Raw genomic sequence first — 27,426 nt, forward strand, 5'->3', positions numbered from 1 at the left:
TCAAAAGATGTAACTCAGAACCTGACAGAAACAGCCTTTCCACATACTAAAAATATTGGCAATAAAGAATATAAGAATATTGGCAATATTGGTTTTGGAAATTAAGAATATCATAGTCAAACTGGAGCCCTTGTGCACTGGGAAGGCAGAGATATACAAAGTTTTGTTTTTCATATAAACCTCTTGGGAGTTTTCATCTATCCAAAGCAACAAGCAGGGTTTGTTTTTTCAAAGGTGCAAGTTAGCTATGCTTTAATTCTGATCTATTACAAGACAAGAAAAAAATAAGGGACTGGCTTCCTTATCTGATGAGACTGAAGTGTCAGTAAGACAAGAAATGTCTCTATAACAAAAACAGAAGACAGAGTAGAAAGCCAGTTTTGACCAGTCCTATATTTTCCAAAAGTGAAAGTTGCTCAGTCGTGTCCAACTCTTTGCAACCCCATGGACTATACAGTCCATGGAATTCTCCAGGCCAGAATTCTAGAGTGGTAGCCTTTCCCTTCTCCAGGGGATCTTCCCAACCCAGAGATCAAACCCAGGTCTCCTTCATTGCAGGCAGATTCTTCACCAACTGAGCTATCAGGGAACCCCTTATTTTCCAAACTAAGAAGCAATTTTTAAACTATCAACAAAGCACAAGGCAAGTTGAGGCATTAACACATATTGCATTCAGGTCCTACAAGCAGGACCTCTTATTTTGCATCCAGGTATGATTTAAGGTTCAAATAAATGGGCAAACTCTCATCCAATCAAGGCTCCATGACTATCTTCAATTGAAAACAATAATTTTCTTACTAAAAGTACCAGCCTGTCTCTCTTGCCTAATACATGCTACTTTTCTATGGATTGTGAATTATGTGCTATCAACTTTGTGTACCCACCTGGAAATAAACTAAGTCATTGGTGTCATAGACCACATACAGGGAGTAATTTTTTTTTTTTTACTACTGTGGAAGTTTTAAAGCATGACTACCAATTCTATGATACTCCTCCCACTGAGAAGAAAGGCCTCTATTCCCTCTACCTTGAATACAAGTGAGTTTGTTCCTGTTCTGAACCAACAAAATACAGTGGAAGTGATACTACATGACATGTCAGGCTAGGTAATAAAAAGCCAGTAACTTCCACCTGGTTGCCTTGCAACAGTCCTCATAAGACCTGAGCCACAGTATAAGAAGTTGAAATATCCTGCCACTACCAAGCTAGAGGGGTCAAATGTGGACATTCTTGTTAGTAGTCCAGCTGAACTCAGGCTTACAGTCATCTCACTAAGGCGTCAGATATGTAAGTGAAGCTACTTTTTATCTTCCATACCACCCTATATCCCAAGTGAATACCACCACATAGAGCAGACCAATCTCCCAGGTGACCCCTGCCTGAATTCCTGACCCCAAAAAAACATGAAATAAAATTAAATAGTTTTAGTTTAACTTGATAAGTTTTAGAATAAGGTGTTATGTAGCAATAAATCATTAGTAAATGAGTCTTTGATGGTTAACATATTACAAAAAGAAGGCATTGAAAGTATACTGTTTAAATTCATTTCTGGCAGTCCTCAAAAACAGACCTTACCATTGCCAATAGAGTTCCCTTCAGAGTCAGTTTGGCACCTAGGCAAGCCTCCTATCTTTAATTATAGAGAAAGTCTGTTATCCAGATTTTTAAAGGACACTTTCAGAGGTACTACTACCACCTCCACTGTACTTGTTAAGAAGTAAAGGCTGCAAAGCTTCTCTTTGTTTATTTTCTCCATAGTTTCCTCTACACTTTAAAACTTATTTATGAGAATGACTAGATATTTGCAGTTGTCACATGCTAGGGCTGTGATCTTCCTCCCTCTTCTACTAAAGCGTTTTTTGGCCTCCTCTTAGAGAAATGATAAAAAGTTCTTTAACAGCTACCATACTGAGGTATACAAGCACTTTCACTACACTTCCAGGAGATGAAAGAGATGCAGTCAAGCAATAAATTCCTGGCATGTTGTAAAAGGCCTTCATTCAGCTCTACCTTCACAGCAGCATTCCTGGAATTAAATGGGAAATGGGAAGCCAACACTCAATATATGATTGAAGAATTGAGGGAGCACACTATAATTAAAGACAGAAAAAAATTAGTCCTGTGGAAAATAGCCAGAAGAATGGTGAGGAAAACATCTCAAAAGGTGCATATTTTAGAGCTTTGGGGTAAATAAAAGAGATCAAGAAACAAATAGGGCTTAAGAGCTGTACAGATGACATTTCTAGTGGCATCTGAATGAAATGGGGGTGAATGCCTTTGAGATCAAATTTGTAGCAGTCCAAAAACTCTTGTGATAGAAGAAAACATTAAACTAGCAGGGCATCTAATAGGCTCTGGGAAGACTGCCCATATTGGACTCTTAAGTATATTTTTAAAAGCAAATTTCTTAAATGAAGAAAATTCCCAAAGTAAAATTTCCACAAGCCTAATCTTTTAGGCAACAAAAGATAACTAGAAACATTTATATGATCAGTGTTTTTTTTTTCTATTTATGCAACACTTCCATATTCATTTTATCATTTGGAGTATATACAACAAACTTGGGAGGTGGGAAGTATTTTCTCATTCTACATATAAAAAAAAAGGGAGACTAGAAGAAATAAAGTGATTAGTGTGAAGTCAACAACCAAGTTATTGGCACAGCAATTATTTCCCTGCTTAAAGGACCTGCCTTCAATCCTAACTCTCCAGGAGCCGAGATAAAATGGTAGCAGTATTCTGAGAAACCACATTGTTGAAAAGGAAGAGTGATTACTTCCTGTTGAAGCAGGAAGATTAAAGAGCTCTTGCTATCAGAATAAATGGGTTTAACAAAACTGAGCTGCCAATAGAAAGTCATCTAACGACAGAAAGGGAAGACAGACCATTTTGTGGTCCTTTACATGGCTTCCAATTCAACCACATGCTCTTAATAAAAATAAATATTGAACAACATAGGTACTTCCATATTTAAGTCTCAAATAACTTTGGAGTGTAGCTAAAGACATGCATTTTTACCAGTTTTTCCAGGTGACACTGCTGGTATGGGCATAGGAATCACAGAAAAAAATTTTTTTTTCTAAACTGTTAAAATATTTCACAAAAAATATATCTAAAAAAATATGCACAAGATCTATAGGAGGGAACTATAAAACTCTGTTGAAAGAAATCAAAGAAGGTATAAATAATGAAGAGATAATTCATGCTCATGAATAGTAAGACAATATTTTTAAGATGTTGCTTGCCTCAACTTAATCTATAGATCCAACATAATACCAAAATCTGAGCAATTTATTTTGTGGATATTGATAAATAGATTCTAAAGTTCCTACCCTACTTCACAATTTATTTACAAAGTTACATTAAATCAAGATAGTGTGGTGTTGGTCCATAACATTTTTCACAGAGCTAGAACATATAATAGACAAAAGTTTCAGAATTTCCAAAACAATCCTGAGGAAAAAGAACAAAGCTAGGGACATAACTCACCCAGACTTAAGACAACATTACAAACCTACAGTTAGCCAAACAGCATGGTATTGGCACAAATGCAGATCAATAGAAAGGAATATCAATTCATTGGAAGGACTGATACTGAAGCTGATGCTTCAATACTTTGGACACCTGATGCAAGCAGCCAACTCATTGGAAAAGACCTTAATGCTGGGAAAGACTGAAGGCAGGAGTAGAAGGAGGTGACAGAGGATGAGATGTTGGATGGCATCACTGACTCAATGGACATGAGATTCAGCAAACTCCAGGACACAGTGAAGCACAGGGAAGTCTGGCATGCTGCAGTTCACAGGGGTCACAAAGAGTCAGATACAACTTAGCCACTGAACAACAAAAACAAGAAAAGAATAGAGAGCCCAGAAATAAATCTACAGACACACAGTCAATTAAACTATAACAAAGGATACAAGAAGAATATACAGTGGATAAAATATAGTCTCTTCAACAAGTGGTGTTGGAAAAGCTGGAAAGTTACATGTAAATCAATGAAATTAGAATGCCCCTCACACTCTATATAAAAATGAACTCAAAATGGCAAAAGATCTAAATATAAGACATGGAACCATAAAAATTCTAGAAGAGAACATAGGCAAAGCATTCTCTGACATAAATCAGCAATGTTTTCTTAGCTCAGTCTCTGGAAGCAAAATAAATAAAAAGAAAAATAAACATGAGACTTGAAACTTATAAGCTCTTGTACAGCAAAGAAATCATCAAACTGGAAAAACAACCTACAGAATAGAAGAAATTATTTGCAAGCCATGTGAATAACAAGGAGTTAATAGACAAAATATACAAACAGTTCACACAATTTAATATTAAAAAATTAAAAACTATACAAGACCTAAATAGACATTTTTCCAAAGAACTATAGATGGTCAACAGTCACATGAAAAGGTACTAAATATCACCAAATAATTAGAGAAATGAAAATCAAAACCATGAGCTATCACCTCACACATTCGCTGGATCATAGAGAAAGCTAGGGAATGCCAGAAAAACATCTACCTCTGTTTCATCGACTACACAAAAGCCTTTGACTATGTGGATCATAATAAACTATGGGAAGCTCTTAAAGAGATGGGAATATCAGACCATCTTACCTGTCTCCTGAGAAACCTGTATGCAAGTCAATAAGCAACAGTTAGAACTCTGAATGGAACAACTGGTTGGTTCAAGATTTAGAAAGGAGTACAACAGGGCTGTCTGTTGTCATCCTGCTTGTTTAATCCATATGCTGAGCACATCATGAGAAATGCCAAGCTGGATCAAGATAGGCGGGAGAAAGATCAACTACCTCAGACATCCGGATGATACCATTCTAATGGTAGAAAGCAAAGAGGAACTAAAGAGTCTCTTGATGAGCGTGAAGGAGGAGAGTGAAAGAGCTGGCTTAAAACTAAATATTAAAAAAACTAAGATCACAGCATCCAGCTCCATTACTTCATGGTAAATAGAAGGGGAAAAGGTGGAAGTAGTGACAGATTTCCTCTTCTTGGGCTCTAAAATCACTGCAGATGGTGACTGTAGCCATGAAATCAGAAGGTGTTTGCTTCTTGGCAGGAAAGCAATGGCAAACCTAGACAGTGTGTTGAAAAGCAGAGACATTATTTTGCTGACAAAGGTCCATATAGTCAAGGCTATGGTCTTCCCAGTGGTCACATATGCTTATGAGAGGTGGACCATAAAGATGGCAGAGCACTGAAGAATTGATGCCTTCCAACTATGGTGCTGGAGAAGACTCTTGAAAGTTCCTTGGACAGCAAGGAGATCAAACTAGTTAATCTTAAGGGAAATCAACCCTGAATACTCATTTAGAAGGACTGATGTTGAAGTTGAAACTTCAGTAATTTGGTTATCTGATGTGAACAGCTGACTCATTGGAAAAGTCCCTGATGCTGGGAAAGACTGAGGGCAGAAGGAGAAAAGGGCATCAGAGGATGAGATGGCTGGATGGCATCACCAATGTAATGGACATGAACTTGGGCAGATTTTGGGAGATGGTGAGGGACCAGTGGGCTTGGTGTGCTGCAGTCCATGGGGTCACAAAGAGTCAGACACAACGGGGCAAGTGAACAACATCACCTCACATTGGTCAGAATGGTCATCATTAAAAATTCTACAAATAATAAATACTAGAGAAAATACAGAGAAAAAGGAACCCTTACACAGTTTGTGGGAATGTAAAGTGGTGCATTCACTATGGAAAACAATATGGAGGTTCCTTAAAAAACTAAAACTACAGCTACCATATGATCTAGAAATCACACTCCTGTGGATATATCCAGAAAAAATGAGAATTGAATTCCAAAAGATACATGTACCCCAATGTACATAGCAGTACTATTACAACAGCCAAGACACAGAAACAACCAAGTGCCCATCAACATGTTTGGCTTAAGAAGATGTGAGATATATATATATATATATATATATATATATATAACATCTTACACATATCACATATATATGTGTATATATATCTATATATAGATACATAGAGATATATTTTCATTCTGTGCTTAGTCTCTAAATCATGTCCGACCCTTTGCAAACCCATGGACTGTAGCCCACCAGGCTTCTCTGTCCATGGGGATTTTCCAGGCAAGAATAGTGGAGTGGGTTGCCATGCCCTCCTCCAAGGGTTCTTCCCAACTCAGCATTGAACTCAGGCCTCCCACATTGCAGTTGGATTCTTTACTGTCTAAGCCACCGGGGAAGCTCATACACATGTGGTGTGTGTGTGTATATATATATACACCTATAATATAGGTATATATATATCATATATGTATATATAAACATATACACACTTATATATATATAAGCATACATTCATACAACGGAATATTAGCCATAAAAAAGCATGGAATATTGCCATTTGCAGCAACAGGGATGGACCTAGAGATAGCCATACTAAGTGAAATAAGTCAGACAAATATAATATAATATCATGTACATGTGGAAGCTAAAAAATAATACAAGTTAATCTATATACAAAACAGAAACACACTCACAGACATAAAAAGTAAATTTATAGTTACCAAAGGGGAACAGGAGGGGAGGAGGGAAAAATTAGGAATATAAGATTAACACACACAAACTACTATACCTAAAATAGGTAAGCAATGAGGATTTACTGTATAGCACAGGGAACTATACTCAACATCTTGTAATATCTGATAATGGAAAATAATTTTAATATATATGTATCTGAATCATGGGCTTCCCCAGTGACTTGGGAGTAGAGAATCCACCTGCAATACAGAAGACATGGGTTCAGTCCCTGATTCAGGAAGATCCCCTGGAGAAGGAAATAACAATACACTCCAGTATTCCTGCATGGGAAATCCCATGGACAAAGGAGCTTGACAGGATACAGTCCATGGGGTCACAAAAGATTCAGACATGACTAAGTGACTAAAAAAGAGCAACATATATCTGACACAATATTTAAATTAACTATATTTCAATATTTTTTTAATTTTGCAAAAAAAAGTATAATATTGCTGAAGAAATAGACAAATAGATCAATGGAAGAGAACAGAGCCCAGATATAGAGTCACACAAAAATAATCCATTGATCTTTGCCAAAGAAGCTAAAGTAATTCAATAGAGAAAGGACAGTTTTTTCAGAAATAGTGATGAAACAACCAGATATCCACATTAAAAACAAAAAAAATCTGGAGAGAATCCTTACAGTTTCTCAAGAATTAACTCAAAAGGGGGAAAAGGCCGGTAGAAGATGGCAGAGGAGTAAGATAGGGAGATCGTCAATCTCCCCACAAATACATCGAAAACTCAATAAGATATGGAACAATTCCTACAAAGCAACTTCTAGGCGACAGCAGGAGATAGGGAGATCGTCAACCTCCCCACAAATACATCAAAAACTCAATAAGATATGGAACAATTCCTACAAAGCAACTTCTAGGCGACAGCAGGAGACCCCAGGCCTCCAGGGAGAAGGCTAGGCTCCCTGGAATGAGGTAGGAGAGAAGATGGAGACATAAAAAGGGAAAAGGCAAAGAACATCTGGACGGGAGCTTGTGCACCGAAAGAGGGAGGGAGGAAATCCTGAAACAGGGGCAGTACCCATGCACTGGGAGGCAACCTCATTGTGGGGAGGGGTATCTGCACAATCTCAGAAGGCTGGGCAAAGCAGAGACTTGGAGGTCAGAGAACAGAGAAGGCTGTACTTCTCAGCCCGTAGACAGCTCACAGACTGTTGCCCCAACCAGACAGCGGGCTCGGGGAACTGAAACAAGCCCACAGAAGCCCTGTGGTGCAGAGTGCGGGCCCAGGGTGCCAAGAGAGGCATGACATACAAACCTTTGTAGAACACACAAACCTCACAGCCTAGCCCGGGGAGCCAAAAGAAGAACACACAAGCCCTGCGACCTAGAGGGCAGGCCCAGTGAGACGGGAGAAGTGCACACAGGTCCGCCTCTCATCCCCTCCACGCAGAGAGCGGCCCCGAGACAAGTGCACACAAAACCAGCGACATAGAGGGTGGGTCCAGTGAACCAAGCAAATGCACACAAGCCCTGTGACATATAGGGTGACCTCAGGGGACTGAGGGAAGCCCACACAACCGTGATGCAAAGGGAAGGGTCAGGGAGCAGAGAAAAGATCCATACAAGCCCTGACCTAGCAAGCTTTGGTCTGCAATACAAGGCAAGACCAGTGTACAGAAGCACCAGCAAAGATTCCAGGGACAAGTAGGGGGCTGGTGACAGTAAAGATATCCTGAGAGGGCCACTTCGAAATGGCTGTGGAAATAGATGTGTCTAACACTGACGACTGAGCGACTTCACTTTCACTTTTCACTTTCATGCATTGGAGAAGGAAATGGCAACCCACTCCAGTATTCTTGCCTGGAAAATCCCAGGGATGGGGGAGCCTGGTGGACTGACGTCTATGGGGCGCACAGAGTCGGACACGACTGAAGTGATTTAGCAGCAGCAGCAGCAGCAGCAACACTGACAAAGCCAGAAGGATTGTCCAAAGGCATACTGAACTGACAGACACCCCCCAAACCGATCAATGTACACTACACCGCCCTTCAGAGAGAGGAGATCCAGCTCCATCAACCAGAACACAGGCACAAGCTCCCCCAACCAGGAAAACATCACAGGACACTAATCCAACCCCATCCAAGGGGGCAGACTCCACAACCAAGAAGAACTACGATCTTGAGAACTTTTGTTTTTTTCTTATTAATCACACTGTTTATTCCCCCTACATACTTCCATGTTCACATTACCCTTTTGCAGTGCTGTGGAGTTTTCCTCTTTTTCTTGTTTAAAAAAATTCTTTTTAAGATTCTTTTCACCACTTTTTGTGAATTTTCTGATTTTGTTTTTCATATATTTGACTGCTTTTCTTAAACTTCATTACCGGTTGTAGCTATTCCTGAATATATAAAAACCTTTGTCACATGTGTCTATTTATCTTCGCTTTGTTATTTTTTTTATTTTTTACCCTCTCTTCCATGCCCTTCTTTTTCTCTTTTCTCACCCATCTCCTCTTTCTTTTCTCTTTCTCTTCTCTGTCTTTTCCATCCTTCATTCTTTCTTTTATCATCATGTAATTTAAATTGTTGTCCTATCTTTGCTATATTACCCAGTTGGCACTCTGCCCAGGCTCAGCTTTAAATACTGAGCATGAGTGAGCTCTGCTTTTAATTGGTCATTGTCAAATTTAGATTCCCTTGTTCTCCAAGTCAGTCACCTGTACTCTTTTCTTTTTTTTTTTTTATTAGTTGGAGGCTAATTACTTTACAATATTGTAGTGGTTTTTGTCATACATTGACAAGAATCAGCCATGGTTTTACATGTATTCCCCATCCCGAGGGTGGGATGTTTCAAGAGAACAGCAATGAAACCTGTACTCTTTTCTTTAGAATATTTTGGTTATAACTCTGTGTGTGGAAGTATGTGAATGTGTCCCATTATTTCTGTAATTACCTGCTTGATCTGCTTAATCGCCTCCAACTAGAACACAGGCACAAGTAATCCCTAACAAAAAGTCAATGCAAACCACTCAACCGACCTTTCTCTCCAAGGGCAAAAACCAAAGGGAAGAAGGAATACAGTTCTAAAACCTGTGAAAGGAGACTTGAAGTGGAGCCAGTTAGAAAAAATCATGGAAAGACAGAGAAATAGAGAACAAATGAAAGAATAAGGTAGAAACTCACAAGAACAAATAAATGAAGAGTAAATAGGCAATCTACTTGGAAGGGAATTCAGAACAATGACAGTAAAGATGTTCCAAAGACTTGAAAATAGAATGGAGAAAATGGAAGGAACAACACAGTTAATACAATCACCAAGGACGCAGAAAAAAATAAAGAATAAACAAACAGATAATAAATAACATGATTACTAAAGTTAAAATATTCTAGAAGGAATCAATAGCAGAATAACTAAGGCAGAAGAATGGATAAGTGAGCTGGAGGACAGAATGGTGGAAATAACTACTGAAGAGCAGAATAAAGAAAAAAGAATGAAAAGAATTGAGGATGTTCTCAGAGACATACAATTGTTGTCTCAGGGACAATATTGAAAATATAGGTGTCCCAGAGTAAGAAGGAAAAAAAGAAAGGCACTGAGAAATATTTTTGAAGAAATTATAGTTGAAAACTTCCCCAACATGGGAAAGGAAATAGTCCATCAAGTCCAAGAATCACAGAGAGTCCCTTAGAGGATAAACCCAAAGAGAAACACATCAAGACACATATCAATCAAGCTAACAGAGATTAAACACAAAGAAAGAATATTAAATGCACCAAGGGAAAAGCAACATACAAGGGAAAACCCATATGATAAACTGTGGATCATTTAGCAGAAACTCTGTAGGCCAGAAGGGTATGGCAGGATATATTTAAAGTAATGAAAGAAAAAAAAATCTACAACCAAGATTACTATAACTGGAAAAGATCTCATTCAAAATTGATGGAGAAACCAAAAGCTTCACAGACAAGCCAAAGTTAAGACAGTTTAGCACCACCAAACCAGCCTTACAACAAATACTAAAGGGACTTACATAGCCAGCAAACACAAGAGAAAGGAAAGACCTACAAAAACAAACCCAAAACAATTAAGAAAATGCCAATAGGAACATATAATGCACAAACCAAAAAATACAGAATGATTGAATGGATATAGAAACAAGAGTCATATATATGCTATCTACAAGAGAACCACTTCAGACCTAAAGTAAAAGGATGAAAATAAAAGGATGAAAAAAGATACCCCATGAGAATGGAAACCAAAAGAAAGATGGAGTGAAAATCCTTAATTCAAACAAAACAGACTTACTACAAGAAGCAAAGAAAGACATAATGATCAAGGATATAATGATAAAGGGATCAATCCAAGAAGAAGATATAGCAATTGTAAATATGTATGTATGGATGTGAGAGTTGGACTGTGAAGAAAGCTGAGTGACGAAAAGTGGATGCTTTTGAACTGTGGTGTTGGAGAAGATTTTTGAGAGTCCCTTGGACTGCAAAAAGATCCAACAAGTCCATCCTAAAGGAAGTCAGTCCTGGGTTTTCATTGGAAGGACTGATGCTGAAGCTGAAACTCCAATACTTTGGCTGCCTCATGCGAAGAGTTGATGCATTGGAAAAGACCCTGATGCTGGGAGGGATTGGGGGCAGGAGCAGAAGGGGATGACAGAGGATGAGATGGCTGGATGGCATCACTGACTCGACAGACATGAGTTTGAGTAAATTCTGGGAGTTTGTGATGGACAGGGAGGCCTGGTGTGCTGTGATTCATGGGGTCACAAAGAGTCAGACACAACTGAGGGACTGAACTGAACTGATGCGCCCAACACAGGAGCACCTCAATACAGAAGGCAAACACTAACAGGCATAAGAGGGGAATTTGACAGCAACACAGTGATAGTAGGGGACTTAAACACCTCACTTACACCCATGGACAGATCATCAAAACAGAGAATCAATAAGGAAACACACACCGTAAATGAAACATTAGACCAAATGGACCCAATTGATATCTTCAGGATTTTACATCCAAATGTAGAATGCACTTTCTTCTCAAGTGCATATGGCACATTTCTCAGGATAGACCATATCTTGGACCACAAATAAAGCCTCAGTAAATTTATGAAAATTGAAATTGTATCAAGTATCTTCTCTGTCCACAATGCTGAGACTAGATATCAACTACAGAAGAAAAAAAAAACCTGCAAAAAACACAAACTCATGGAGATTAAACAATAGAGTACTAAGTAACGAAGATGTTACTGAAGAAATAAGAATGGAAATCAAAAGATTCCTAGAACACATGGAAACGAAAACATGACAAGCCAAAAACTATGGGGTTCAGCAAAATCAGGTCTAAGAGGGAAGTTTATAGTAATAGAATCCTACCTTAAGAAACAAGAAAAGCACTGAATAGACAACCTAACTCTACATCAAAAGCTGCTGGAAAAATAAGAAGAAACCCCAAATTAATCAAAAGGAAAGAAATAATAAAGATTAGAGCAGAAATAAATGACAAAGAAATGAAGGAAACAAGCAAAGGTTAATACAACTAAAAGCTGGTTCTTTGAGAAGATAAACAAAATTGACAATTTACTAGCCAGACTCATTAAGAAAAACAGGGAGAAAAATCAAATTAAAAAATAGAAATGAAAAGGAGAGGTTACAACAGACAACACAGAAAGACAAAGGATCATAAGAGAATATTATGAGCAATTATATGCTAATAAAATGGACAACCTAGAGAAAATGGACAGATAATCAGAACAGTTTAACCTCCCAAGACTGAATCAGAAAAAAATACAAATTATGAACATGGAAATTACAAATACTGAAATCAAAACTGTGATCAAAACTCTCCCAGGAAGAGGGTATGGAGAAAATGGAACCCTCTTACACTGTTGGTGGGAATGCAAACTAGTACAGCCACTATGGAGAACAGTGTGGAGATTCCTTAAAAAACTGGAAATAGAACTGCCATATGACCCAGCAATCCCACTTCTGGGCATACACACCGAGGAAACCAGATCGGAAAGAGACACGTGCACCCCAATGTTCATCACAGCACTGTTTATAATTGCCAGGACATGGAAGCAACCTAGATGCCCATCAGCAGATGAATGGATAAGGAAGCTATGGTACATATACACAATGGAATATTACTCAGCCATTAAAAAGAATACATTTGAGTCAGTTCTAAAGAGATGGATAAAACTGGAGCCTATTATACAGAGTGAAGTAAGCCAGAAAGATAAAGACCAATACTGTATACTAACGCATATATATGGAATTTTAAAAGATGATAATGATAACCCTATAAGTAAAACAGAAAAAGAGACACAGATGTAAAGAACAGAATTTTGGACACATGTAAATCCATGGCTGATTCATGTCAATGTATGGCAAAAACCACTAAAACATTGTAAAGTAATTAGCTTTCAACTAATAAAAATGAAAAAAAAACCAAACAAGCAAAACAAACAAACAAACAAACTCTCCCAGGAAACAAAAACCCAGGGGCAGATGGCTTCACGGGAGAATTCTATCATACATTTAAAGAAGCACTAATGCCTATTTTTCTGAAGCTATTCCAAAAAATTGCAGAGGAAGGAACACATCCAAACTCATTCTACAAGGCCAAAATCACCCTGATAACAAAATCAGGCAAAGACAACAGAAGAAAAAAGAAAAAAAGAACACTACAGACCAATATCACTGATGAACATAGACCCAAAACTCCTCAACAAAATTCTAGCAAACAGAATTCAACAACACATTAAAAAGCTCATACACCAAGATCAAGTCAGGTTTATTCCAGGGATGCAAGGATTCTTCAATATACACAAATCAATCAATGTGATCCACTATATAAAAAAACTGAAAGATAAAAAAACCAAATGATAATCTCAATAGATGCATAAAATGTCTGACAAAATTCAGCACCAATTTATGATAAAAATGCATCAAAAATGGGCAAAGAAAGAACCTACCTCCACATAGTAAAGATCACATATGATAAGCCACCAGGAAACATTCTCAATGATGAAAAACTGAAAGCATTCCCTCTAAGATCAGGAACAAGACAAGGGTGTCCATTCTCACCACTATTATTCAACATAATTTTTCCTAGCTATGGCAATTAGAGAAAAAATAGAAATAAAAGGAATCCAGATCAGAAAAGAAGAGGCAAAGCTCTCACTGTTTACAGATGACATGATACAATACATAGAAAAGCCAAAAGAAATGATCAGAAAATTACTAGAGCCAATCAGTAAATGTAGCAAAGTCGTGGGATACATGGTCAATACACAGAAATCACCTGCATTCCTATATAGTAACAATGAAAAATGAGAGAGAGAAATTAAGGAATCAAACCCATTCACCATTGCAACAAAAAGAATAAAATATCTAAGAATAAACCTACCTAAGGAGACACAAGAACTGTAAATCAAACATTATAAGATATTGATGAATGAAATCAAAGATGACATAAACAGATGCAGAGATATGCCATGTTCCAGGGTAAGAAGATCTACATTGTGAAAATGACTATACTACCAAATTCAATCTACAAATTTAATGTGTTTCCTACCAAATTACCAATGGCATTTTTCACAGAACTAGAACAAAAAAGTTCACAATTCATACGGGAACACAAAAAAGCCCAAATACCCAAAGCAGTCTTGAGAAAGAAGGGACCTAGAGCAATCACCTTTTCTGACTTCAGACTATACTACAAAGCTACAGTCATCAAGACATAAAAGGCACTGACATAAAAGCAGAAATATGTAACAATGGAACAAGATAGATAGCCCAGAGATAACCCATGCACCAATGGGTATCTTATTTTTGACAAAGGAGGCAAGAATATACAATGGGGCAAAGATAGCCTCTTCAATAAGTGGTGCTGGGAAAACTGGACAGCTACATGTAAAACAATGAAGTTAGAACACTTTTGAGTGTCATACACAAAGATAAACTCAAAATGGATTAAACACCTAAACATAAGACCAGAAACTATAAAACTCCTAGAGGAAAACACAGGCAGAATACTCGACAACATGATCAAAGCAAGATCCTCTATGAGGATCTAGAGGAACAGAAATAAAAATAAAGGTAAACAAGTGGGACCTAATGAAATGTAAAAGCTTTGGTAAAGGAAAGGAAGTTAAAAACAAGGTGAAAAGACAACCCTTCAAAATGGGAGAAAATAATAGCAAAAGAAACAACTGACAAAGAATTAATTTCTAAAATATACAAGCCTCTCATATAACTCAATACCAGAAAAACAAACAGCCCAATCAAAAAGTGGGAAAAAGACCTAAACAGACATTTCTCCAAAGAAGACATACAGACAGCTAATAAAGACATGAAAAGATTCTTAACATCACTCATTATTAGAGAAATGCAAATCAAAACAACAATGAGATACCACCTCACACCAGTCAGAATAGCCATCATCAAAAAGTCTATAAACAATAAATGCTGGAGAGGGTGTGGAGAAATGTAGATTGATACAGCCACTATGGAAGACAGTATGGAGATTCCTTTAAAAAACAGGAATAAAACCACCACATGACCCAGCAATCCCATTAAAAGGCATACACCCTGAGGAAACCAAAATTGAAGAAGACACATGTATCCCAATGTCAAATGCACCACTATTTACAATAGCTAGAACATAGAAGCAACCTAGATATCCACTGACAGATGAAAGGATAAAGAAGCTGTGGTACATATATACAATGGAATATTACTCAGCCATAAAAAGGAATGCATTTGAGTCAGTTCTAATAATATGGAGATACCTAGAGCCTATTAAGCAGAGTGAAGTAAGTCAGAAAGAGAAATATAAATATCACATACTAAGGCATAAATATGGAATCTAGAAAGATGGTACTGATGAATTTATTTGCAGGGCAGCAATGTAGAAGCAGACATAGAGAACATACTTATGGACATGAGGGGAGAGGATGCGGGAGAGGTGAGATTTTATAGAGACAGTAACATGGAAACTTACAATACCATATGTAAAATAGATAGCAATGGGAATTTGCTGTATGGCTCAGGGAACTCAAACAGGGTCTCCATAACAATCTAGAAGGGTGGGATTGGGAGGGAGATGGGAGGGACATCTGTGAGGGAGGGGACATGGGTATACTTATGGCTGATTCTTGTTAATGTTTAACAGAAAATAAAATTATATAAAAAAAGACCCGTCAATTAAAAATAAATAATTTTTTAAAAAGAAAACAAACAAAAAAAGAATTAGTTCTAAAGGCATCATAGACCTAAATGTATAACATAATTATAAAACTCCTACAAGATCTTGTGCCAGTGCATAAGTGTGTCCAATTCTCTGTGACCCTTTGGATTGTAGCCCATGAGGCTCCTCAACACGTGGGGTTTTTCAGGCAAGAATATTGGCGAGGGTTACCATTTCCTCCTCCAGGGGAATTTCCCAACCCAGGGATTGAACATGCATCTCCTGTATTTCCTGTATTGCAGGCAGATACTCTACCCACTGAGCCTTAGGGAAGCCTTACAAAATAACATATGAAGCCATATAGATAAGTTTTGTTTGGTAATGCCTTTTTAGATATAACCCCAAAAGCATGATTGATTAAAGACCTGGTAAAATGAACTTCATTCAAATTCAAAACTTCTGCTCTACAAAAGACTTTCTTAAAAAATAAAAAGATAAGTCACAGACTGGAATATTTTGTGCAAAGAACATTTCTGATAAAGGACTGGCATCTGAAATATACAAAGAAATCTTAAAACTTAACAATAGGTAAAAAGAACCAATTAAGACAAAGAGTCAAGCACAACTGAGAGACTTTCACTTTCAAGAAGTAGGCAAAAGACGTGAACACATCCCTCATGAAAGATGATGTATAGACAGCAAATAAGTATATGGAAATATGTTCCAAATCAAATGCCATCAGGAAAAAGCAGATTACAACAGCAAACATATACCATTATACACAAAGGAACATTTCATATAAGGATGGGCATAATAAACAACAGAAACGGTAAGTAACTAACAGAAGCAGAAGACATTAAGAAGATGTGACAAGAATACACAGAAGAACTATACAAAAAAAGGTCTTAATGACCCAGATAACCACGATGGCGTGGTCACTCACTCAGAGCCACATATCTTGGAGTGTGAAATCAAGTGGCCTCAGGAAGCATTACTACGAACAATCCTAGAGGAAGCAATGGAATTACAGCTGAGCTATCTCACATCCTGAAAAATGATGCTGTTAAAGTGCTGCATTCAGTATATCAGCAAATCTGGAAAACCTACCAGTGGCCACAGGACTACTGGAGAAGGTCAGTTTTCATTCCAACTGCAAAGAAGGGCAATGCTAAAGAATGTTCAAACTAATGTACAATTACACTCATTTCACATTATAGCTATGTAATGATCAAAATCCTTCAAGCTAAGTTAGAGCAATATGTGAACCAAGAACTTCCAGATGTACAAACTGGATTTACGAAAGGCAGAGGAACCACAGATTGAATTGTCAACATTTGCTGGATCATAAAGAAAGCAAGGGAAGTCCAGAAGAATACCTACTTCTTCTTCACTGACTACACAAAAGTCTTTGACTGAGTGGACAACAATAAACCGTGGAAAATTCTTAAAGAGATGGGAATACCAGACCATCTAACCTGTCTCATGAGAAACCAGCATTCAGGTCAAAAAGCAACAAATAGAACTGAACATAGAAAAATGGACTGGTTCAACATTGGGAAAAGAGTACCTCAAGGCTGTATATTGTCACCCTGCTTATTTAACGTGTATGCAGACTACTTCATGCAAAATGCTAGACGGGATAAAACACAAATTAGAATCAAGATTGCTGGGAGAAATATAAATGACCTCAGATATGCAGATGATACCACCAATGGCAAAAACTGAAGAGGAATTAAAGAGATTCCTGATGTGGGTGAAAGAGGAGAGTGAAAAGCTGGCTTAGAACTCAACATTCAAAACACTAAGATCATGGCATCTGGTCCCATCTCTTGCTGGCAAATAGAAGAGAGAAAAGTAGCAGTGACAGATTTTACTTTCTTTCGCTCCAAAATAACTGTGGGTGGTGATTGCAGCCATGAAATTAAAAGACACTTGGTCCTTGGAAAGAAAGCTATGATAAACTTAGACAGTGTACTAAAAATCAGCAATTTCACTTTGCCAACAGAAATCTGTATAGCCAAAGCTATGGTTTTTCCAGTACTCACGTACAGATATGAGAGCTGGACCATAAAGAAGGACAAGTGTTGAAGAATTGATACCTTCAAATTCTAGTCCTGGAGAAGACTCTTCAGAATCCTTTCAGCTGCAAGGAGATCAAACCTTGCAGTTAATCATAAAGGAAATCAACCCTGATTACTCATTGGAAAGACTGAGTCTGAAGTTCAAGCTCCAATACTTTGGCCACCTGATGCAAAGAGCCAACTTATTGGAAAATAACTTAATGCTAGGAAATTTTGAAGGCAGGAGAAGAAGGGAGCAACAGAGGATGAGATCATAAGATAGCATCATCGACTCAATGGACATGAGTTTGGGCAAACTCCAGGAGATAGTAAGGCACAGGGAAGTCTGGCACGCTGCAGCCCATGGAGATGCAAAGAGCTGAACATGACTTAGCAACCAAACAACAGCAAAAACACATATTGGACTGGGCGAAATCCAAATCACAGCCATCATCAAAAGCTTGCGACAATGTGCAGCAACAAGAACTGTCATTCAGGGGAAATGCTTATAATTTTTCACCATTGAGGGTGATGCTTGCTGTGGGTTTGTAATATATAGCTTTCATTATGTTGAGGTATGTTCCTTCTATCCCTGCTTTCTGGAGAGTTTTAATCATAAATCGATGTTGAATTTTGTCAAAGGCTTTTTCTGCATCTATTGAGATAATCATATGGTTTTTATCTTTCAATTTGTTAATGTGGTGTATTACATTGATTAATTTGCGGATATTAAAGAATCCTTGCATTCCTGGGATAAAGCCCACTTGGTCATGATTTTTTTACTATGTTGTTGGATTCTGTTTGCTAGAATTTTGTTCAGGATTTTTGCATCTATGTTCATCAGTGATATTGGCCTGTAGTTTTCTTTTTTTGTGGCATCTTTGTCTGGTTTTGGAATTAGGGTGATGGTGGCCTCATAGAATGAGTTTGGAAGTTTACCTTCTTCTGCAATTTTCTGGAAGAATTTGAGTAAGATAGGTGTTAGCGCTTCTCTAAATTTTTGGTAGAATTCAGCTGTGAAGCCATCTGGTCCTGGGCTTTTGTTTGCTGGAAGATTTCTGATTACAATTTTGATTTCCTTGCTTGTGATGGGTTTGTTAAGATCTTCTATCTCTTCCTGGTGCCCACTCTCACCACTACTATTCAACATAGTTTTGGAAGTGTTGGCCAAAGCAATCAGAGCAGAAAAAGAAGTAAATGGCATCCACATAGGAAAAGAATAAGTGAAACTCTCGCTGTTTGCAGATGACATGATCCTCTACATAGAAAACCCTAAAGACTCTACCAGAAAATTACAAGAGCTAATCAATGAATACAGTAAAGTTGCAGGATATAAAATTAACAAACAGAAATCTCTTGCATTCCTATACACTAACAATGAGAAAACAGAAAGAGAAATTAAGGAAACAATATCATTCACCTTTGCAACAAAAAGAATAAAATACTTAGGAGTACATCAACCTAAAGAAACAAAAGACCTATACATAGAAAACTACAAAACACTGATGAAAGAAATCAAAGAGGACACAAACAGATGGAGAAATATACCGTGTTCATGGATTGGACGAATCAATATTGTCAAAATGGCTATACTACCCAAAGCAATCTATAGATTCAATGCAATCCCTATCAAGCTACCAACGGTATTTTTCACAGAACTAGAACAAATAATTTCACAATTTGTATGGAAATACAAAAAGCCTCTAATAGCCAAAGTAATCTTGAGAAAGAAGAATAGAACTGGAGGAATCAACCTGCCTGACTTCAGACTATACTACAAAGCCACAGTCATGAAGACAGTATGGTACTGGCACAAAGACAGAAATATAGATCAATGGAACAGAATAGAAAGCCCAGAGATAAATCCACGAACCTATGGTCACCTTATCTTCGACAAAGGAGGCAAGGATATACAATGGAAAAAAGACAACCTCTTTAACAAGTGGTGTTGGGAAAACTGGTCAACCACCTGTAAAAGAATGAAATTAGAACACTTTCCAACACCATACACAAAAATAAACTCAAAATGGATTAAAGATCTAAATGTAAGACCAGAAACTATAAAACTCCTAGAGGAGAACATAGGCAAAACACTCTCCAACATAAATCACAGCAGGATCCTCTATGACCCACATCCCAGAATATTAGAAACAAAAGCAAAAATAAACAAATGGGACCTAATGAAACTTAAAAGCTTTTGCACAACAAAGGAAACTATAAGCAAGGTGAAAAGACAGCCCTCAGATTGGGAGAAAATAATAGCAAACGAAGCAACAGACAAAGGATTAATCTCAAAAATATACAAGCAACTCCTCCAGCTCAACTCCAGAAAAATAAATGACCCAATCAAAAAGTGGGCCAAAGAACTAAACAGACATTTCTCCAAGGAAGACATACAGATGGCTAACAAACACATGAAAAGATGCTCAACATCACTCATTATCAGAGAAATGCAAATCAAAACCACAATGAGGTAGCATTACACGCCAGTCAGGATGGCTGCTATCCAAAAGTCTACAAGCAATAAATGCTGGAGAGGGTGTGGAGAAAAGGGAACCCTCTTACACTGTTGGTGGGAATGCAAACTAGTACAGCCACTATGGAAAACAGTGTGGAGATTTCTTAAAAAACTGGAAATAGAACTGCCATATGACCCAGCAATCCCACTTCTGGGCATACACACCGAGGAAACCAGATCTGAAAGAGACACGTGCACCCCAATGTTCATCGCAGCACTGTTTATAATAGCCAGGACATGGAAGCAACCTAGATGCCCATCAGCAGATGAATGGATAAGGAAGCTATGGTACATATACACCATGGACTATTACTCAGCCATTAAAAAGAATTCATTTGAATCAGTTCTAATGAGATGGATGAAACTGGAGCCCATTATACAGAGTGAAGTAAGCCAGAATGATAAAGACCATTCCAGTATACTAACACATATATATGGAATTTAGAAAGATGGTAATGATAACCCTATATGCAAAACAGAAAAAGAGACACAGATGTATAGAACAGACTTGTGGACTCTGTGGGAGAAGGTGAGGGTGGGATGTTTCAAGAGAACAGCATCAAAACATGTATATTATCTAGGGTGAAACAGATCACCAGCCCAGGTTGGATGAATGAGACAAGTGCTCGGGCCTGGTGCACTGGGAATACCCAGAGGGATTGAGTGGAGAGGGAGGTGGGAGGGGGGACCGGGATGGGGAATACATGTAAATCCATGGCTAATTCATTTCAATGTATGACAAAAACCACTGCAATGTTGTAAAGTAATTAGCCTCCAACTAGCAAAAATAAATGAAAAAAAAAAAGAACTGTCATTCATGGCTGGTGAGATTGCAAAATCATACAGCCACTTTGGAAGACAGTTTGGCAGTTTTTTACAAATCTAGACCTACTCATCACACAATCTAGAAATTGTATCCCTTAGAATTTACTGAAAACAGCTGAAAATTTACATCTACTTAAAAATTTGTACACAGATATGTATGGAAGTTTTTTTCATAATTGCCAAAACTTGGAAGTAACCAATATATCCTTCATAAGGTGAAATGGTGAAGAAATGGCACTATCCATAAAATGGAATATATACTATAATATATGCATACATAATTATTCACTGACAAAAAGAAATGAGTTATGAAGCCATGAGAAGATATAGAGGAACTTTAAATGCATGTTGCTAAGTCAAAGAAGTCAATCTGAAACAGCTATATTCTATACGACTCCAATTATATAACATTCTAGAAGAGGCAAAACACAGTAAAAAAAGATAAGTGTTTGTCAGGAGTTTGAGTGTCAGAGAAGGTAGGTAGAATCACAGGAGATTTTTAGGGCAGTGAAAACATTCTGTATGATGAAACTTTGATGTTGTATATGTGTCATTAAGAATTTGTCAAAAGTGATAAAATATTCAACACAGAAATTGAACCCTAAAGTAGCTATGGACTTTAGTAAATAATATTGTGTTCATATAGGTTCATTAATTGGAACAACTGCAAGTTGTTAATAATAAGGGAAACCACACAGGCAAGATGTTAATAATAAGGGAAACTGTATGGGGAGTGGTGGCAAGGAGAAAGGGAATACAATTTACCTTTGAACAGTGCAAGTGTGAAGGGCATAAGTCCCAACCCTGTGCTGTCAAAAGTCTGCATATAGCCTCACAGTCAATCCTCCAGTATCTGAGGTTCTGGACCCATAGATTCAACCAAACTCAGATCATGTAGTACTGTAGTATTCATTGAAAAGTACCCACATATAAGTGGACTCACAGAGTTCAAACACATGTTCAAAGGGCAACTGTATATGAAATCTCTTTGTATTTTCACTCAATTTTTCTACAGAACCAAAACGCTAAATATCACAGTCTACTAATATTAATCAATTAGATTTTAAATGTAAGGGGGAATGTTATCACATAGATATAAATTAAAGTATCACATGTTTAAATATAAACATATAAATATAAACTCACTATTTATAAAAGCAGATAAATACACAAATAGATAATTTGTTTAAGAACACTGAAGACCACAATTTTTGTCAATATGTTCAACAGCCAAATATAATGTCCTCTCAAGTCTTATCTCACTGAAATGAATAGTGATTTCCCTTTAAACTCTCAGAATGGGAACTTGAGATAGAACAACCAAATCAATTTCCAGTCTTTATAGTACTCAGGTAGTAATGAGACAGAAACTCAAACAAAAAGTATCACTCCAAACAATGAGGACAGAAAAAAAATCCCCAAAGTCAGCCATGATCTTCGCTCCAGGCCAAGTGTTAATGACCTACCATCATCATCCTCTCGTTTTCTACTTCGTTGAGCAATTCAGCAAATTCTTTGAAGGATTCAGCTGAAAGAACAGAATAAAAGATAAACCAAATTAATTATGGTATTTGATGGGCAAGTAAGCAGAGGTCTAAGGGAAAAGAGGTAGAAACCAGTGCCACAACCCAATGGCACCACTACAGGAAAGTGTCAAATCTAAGGACAAAAGAAAAAAACTTCAGTACCTAATCAATTCAATATTGATTTCTTTTTTCTTCTCTTTTCTTGGAGGAATGCTCCTACCTCAGCTTTTCCCTCCAGTTTTATTGATATACAATTGATACATAACATTCTGTAAGTTTAAAGTGACTTTGACAAGTGCTAAAAAAAATAAATAAAAGTTAAACATATAGTTACCGTATGATTCAGCAATTACATTCCTGTGTATATTTGCAAAAGAACTGAAAACATATCCAGACAAACATTTCTATACAAATATTGTTGACTGTTTTATTCACTGCTGTTTGTTGCTCAGTCCTTCAGTATGTCCGACTCTTTGCAACACCATGGACTGCAGCACATCAAGCTTCCCTGGCCTTTACTCACTCCCGGAGTTTGCTCTAGCTCGTGTCCATTGAGTCGATGATGTTGTTCAACCACCTCATCCAGGCCCTCTTTTTCTTTTCTCTTCAATTTTGACTAACATCGGGGTCTTTTCAATGAGATGGCTCTTCTCATCAAGTGGCCAAAGTACTAGAGCTTCAGCTTCATTCCTACTGATAAAAAGTCAGGGTTGATTTCCTTTAGGATTGACTGGTTTGATGTCCTTGCTATCCAAGGAACTCTCAAGAGTCTTCATCAGTAGCAAAGATTGAAAGCATCAAACCTTAAGCATTCAGCCTTCTTTATGTTCCAAATCTAACATCCTTACATGATTACTGGAAAAAAACAAAGCTTTGACTATACGACCACTGTCAACAAAGTGATGTCGCTGCTTTTTAACATGCTGTCTCGGTTTGTCATAGTTTTTCTTCTGAGGAGCAAATGTCTTTTAATTTCATGGCTTCACTCACCATCCACAGTGATTCTGGAGCACAAGAAAATAAAATCTACCAGTTTCCATTTTTTCCCCAACTATTTGCCATGAAGTGATGGAACCAGATGCCATGATCTTAGATTTTGAATGCTGAGTTTAAGCGACCTTTGGCACTCTCCTTTTTCACCACCATCAAGAGGCTTTTAAGTTCCTCTTCATTTTCTATCATTAGAATGGTATCATCGGCATATCTGAAGTTATTGATATGATTTTCTGCAATCTTGATACCAGCTTGTGATTCATGCAGCCTAACATTTCACATGATGCATTCTGCATAAAAGTTAAATAAGCAGGGTGAAAAATACACAGCCTTGACATACTCCTTTCCTAATTAGAAACCAGTCGGCTTCTCCTTGTCTGTTTCTAACTGTTGATTCTTAATCTGCATGCAGGTTTCGCAGAAGGCAGCTAAAGTGGTTAGTATTTCCATCTCTTTAAAAATTTTTCAGTTTTTTGTGATCCACAAAATGCACCAGTAAAAAATGAAGCAGGGCAAAGGCTAACAGAGTCTTGCCAAGAGAATGCACTGGTCATAGCAAACAATCTCTTCCAACAACACAAGAGAAGACTCTACACATGGACATCACCAGATGGTCAACACTGAAATCAGACTGATTACACTCTTTGTGGCCAAACGGAAAAACTCTACACAGTCAGCAAAACAATATCACGAGCTGACTATGGCTCAGATTACGAACTACTTTTTGGAAAATTCAGACTTATATTGAAGAAAGGAGGGAAAACCACTAGACCATTCAGCTATGACCTAAACCAAATCCCTTACGATTATACACTGGAAGAGATAAATAGATTCAAGGGATTAGATCTGATAGAGAGTGCCTGAAGAACTATGAACAGAGGTTCGTGACATTGTACAGGAGGCCGTGATCAAGACCATCCATAAGAAAAACAAATGCAAAAAGGCAAAACAGTTGTCTGAGGAGACCTTAAAATAGCTGAGAAAATAAGAGAAGGTAAAGGAAAAGGAGAAAAGGAAAGATATACCCATTTGAATGCACAGTTCCGAAGAATAAAAAGGAGAGAGAAAAAAGCCTTCTCTGTGATCAGTGCAAAGAAAGTAGAGGAAAACAATAGAATGGGAAAGACTAGAGGATGCATCAAGAAAATAGAGATACCAAGGGAACATTTCATGCAAAGATGGGCACAGTAAAGGACAGAAATGGTATGGACCTAACAGAAGCAGGAAATATTAAAGATGTGGCAAGAATAGACAGAGAACTATACAAAAAAGATCTTCAATGACCCAGATAAGCATGATGGTGTGATCACTCACCTAGAGCTAGACATCCTGGAATGCAAAGTCAAGTGGGCCTTAGGAAGCATCGCTATGAACAAAGCTAGTGGAGGTGATGGATTTCCAGTTGAGCTATTTCAAATCCTGAAAGATGATGCTGTTAAAGTGCTGCACTCAATACGCTAGCAAATTTGGAAAACTCAACAGTGGCGACAGAAATTAAAATGGTCACTTTTCATTCCAATCCCAAAGAATGGCAATGCCAAAGAATGTTCAAACTACCACACAATTACACTCAGCTCACACGCTAGCAAAGTAATGCTCAAAACTCTCCAAGCTAGGCTTCAACAGTATGCGAACCATGAACTTCCAGATGTTCAATGGATTTAGAAAAGGCAGAGGAACAAGAAATCAAAATGCCACCATCCTTTGGATCATAAAAAAAGCAAGAGAATCACAGAAAAATATCTACTTCTGCTTTATTGAATATACCAAATCCTTTGACTGTGTAGATCACAAAAAACTGTGGAAAATTCTTCAAGAGATGGGAATACCAGGCCACCTCATCAACTTCCTGAGAAATCTGTATGCAGGTCAAGAAGCAACAGTTGGAAATGGCCATGGAACAACAGACTAGTTCCAAATTGGGAAAGGAGTACGTTAAGGCTGTATATGGTCAACCTGCTTATTTATCTTCTATGCAGAGCATATCATGTGAAATGGCAGGTTGAATGAAGCACAAGTTGGAATCAAGATTGCCAGAAGAAACATCAGTAACCTCAGATACACAGATGACACTATCCTTACTGCAGAAATTAAAGAGGAACTGGAGATCCTCTTGATGAAAGTGAAAAAGGAGAGTGAAATAGTTAGCTTAAAACTCAACATTCTAAAACTAAAACCATGGTATCTAGTCCCATCACTTCATCACAAATAGATGGGGAAACAATGGAAAAAGTGACAGACTTTCTTTTCTTCAGCTCAAAAATCACTGCAGATGGTGACTGCAGCCATGAAATTAAAAGCCACTTGCTCCTTGGAAGAAAATCCATGACCCACCTAGACAGCATATTAAAAAGCAGAGATATTACTTTGCTGACAAAGGTCCATCTAGTCAAACCTATGTTTTATCCAATAGTCAGGTTTGGATGTCAGTTCAGTTCAGTTCAGTTCATTCACTCAATCGTGACCGACTCTTTGCAACCCCAAGAATCACAGCACACCAGGTCTCCCTGTCCATCACCAACTCCCGGAGTTCACTCAAACTCATCTCCATCGACTTGGTGATGCCATCCAGCCATCTCATCCTCTGCCGTCCCCTTCTCCTCCTGCCTCAATTTCTCCCAGCATCAGGGTCTTTTCCAATGAGTCAACTCTTCACATAAGGTGGCCAAAGAATTGGAGTTTCAGCTTCAGCATCGGTCCTTTCAATGAACACCCAGTACTGACTTCCTTTAGGATGGACTTGTTGGATCTTTTTGCAGTCGAAGGGACTCTCAAGAGTCTTCTCCAACACCACAGTTCAAAAGCATCAATTCTTTGGCGCTCAGGTTTCTACACAGTCCAACTCTCACATCCATTCATGACCACTGGAAAAACCATAGCCTTGAGTAAACAGATCTTTGTTGGCAATGTAATGTCTCTGCTTTTTAACATGCTATCTAGGTTGTTCATCACTTTCCTGCCAAGGAGTAAGCATCTTTTAATTTCATGGATACAATCACCATCTGCAGTGATTTTGGAGTCCAAAAAAATAAAGTCTGACACTGTTTCCACTGTTTCCCCATCTATTTCCCATGAAATGTTGGGACCAGATACCATGATCTTAGTTTTCTGAATGCTGAGCTCTAAGTCAACTTTTTCACTCTCATCTTTCACTTTACTCAAGAGACTTTTTAGTTCTTCTTCACTTTCTGCCATAAAGGTGGTGTCATCTGCAGATCTGAGGTTATTGACATTTCTCCCGGCAGTCTTGATTCCCAGCTTGTGCTTCTTCCAGCCCAGCGTTTCTCATGATGTCCTCTGCATATAAGTTAAATAAGCAGGGTGACAATATACGTACTCCTTTTCCTATTTGGAACCAGTCTGTTGTTCTATGTCCAGTTCTAACTGTTGCTTCCCAAACACCACATAGGTTTCTCAAGAGGCAGGTCTGGTGGTCTGATATTCCCATCTCTTTCAGAATTTTCCACAGTTTATTGTGATCCACACAGTCAAAGGGTTTGGCGTAGTCAATAAAGCAGAAATAGATGTTTTTCTGGAACTCTCTTGCTTTTTCGATGATCCAGCGGATGTTGGCAGTTTGATCTTTGGTTCCTCTGCCTTTTCTAAAACCAGCGTGAACATTTGGAAGTTCACGGTTCACGTATTGCTGAAGCCTAGCTTGGAGAATTTTGAGCATTATTTTACGAGTGTGTGAGATGAGTGCAATTATGCGGTAGTTTGAGCATTCTTTGGCATTGTCTTTCTTTGCGATTGGAATGAACACTGACCTT

The 27,426-nt window shown here is 37.9% G+C and overlaps 1 protein-coding gene across 7 annotated transcripts in view; it reads right to left on the reverse strand.

The window, feature by feature from the left end:
- OPHN1 (oligophrenin 1) overlaps positions 1-27,426 on the reverse strand; it is a 623,734-nt gene that overhangs the window by 372,301 nt on the left and 224,007 nt on the right. For all 7 annotated transcript variants that reach the window (XM_070461909.1, XM_070461913.1, XM_070461912.1 and 4 more), the window contains one exon: positions 22,604-22,665. In XM_070461909.1, the coding sequence (XP_070318010.1) occupies positions 22,604-22,665 (62 nt within the window). The remainder of the gene's footprint in view (positions 1-22,603; positions 22,666-27,426) is intronic.

Source organism: Odocoileus virginianus, chromosome X (assembly GCF_023699985.2).
Source record: "Odocoileus virginianus isolate 20LAN1187 ecotype Illinois chromosome X, Ovbor_1.2, whole genome shotgun sequence".
Classification (NCBI taxonomy): Eukaryota; Metazoa; Chordata; class Mammalia; order Artiodactyla; family Cervidae; genus Odocoileus; species Odocoileus virginianus.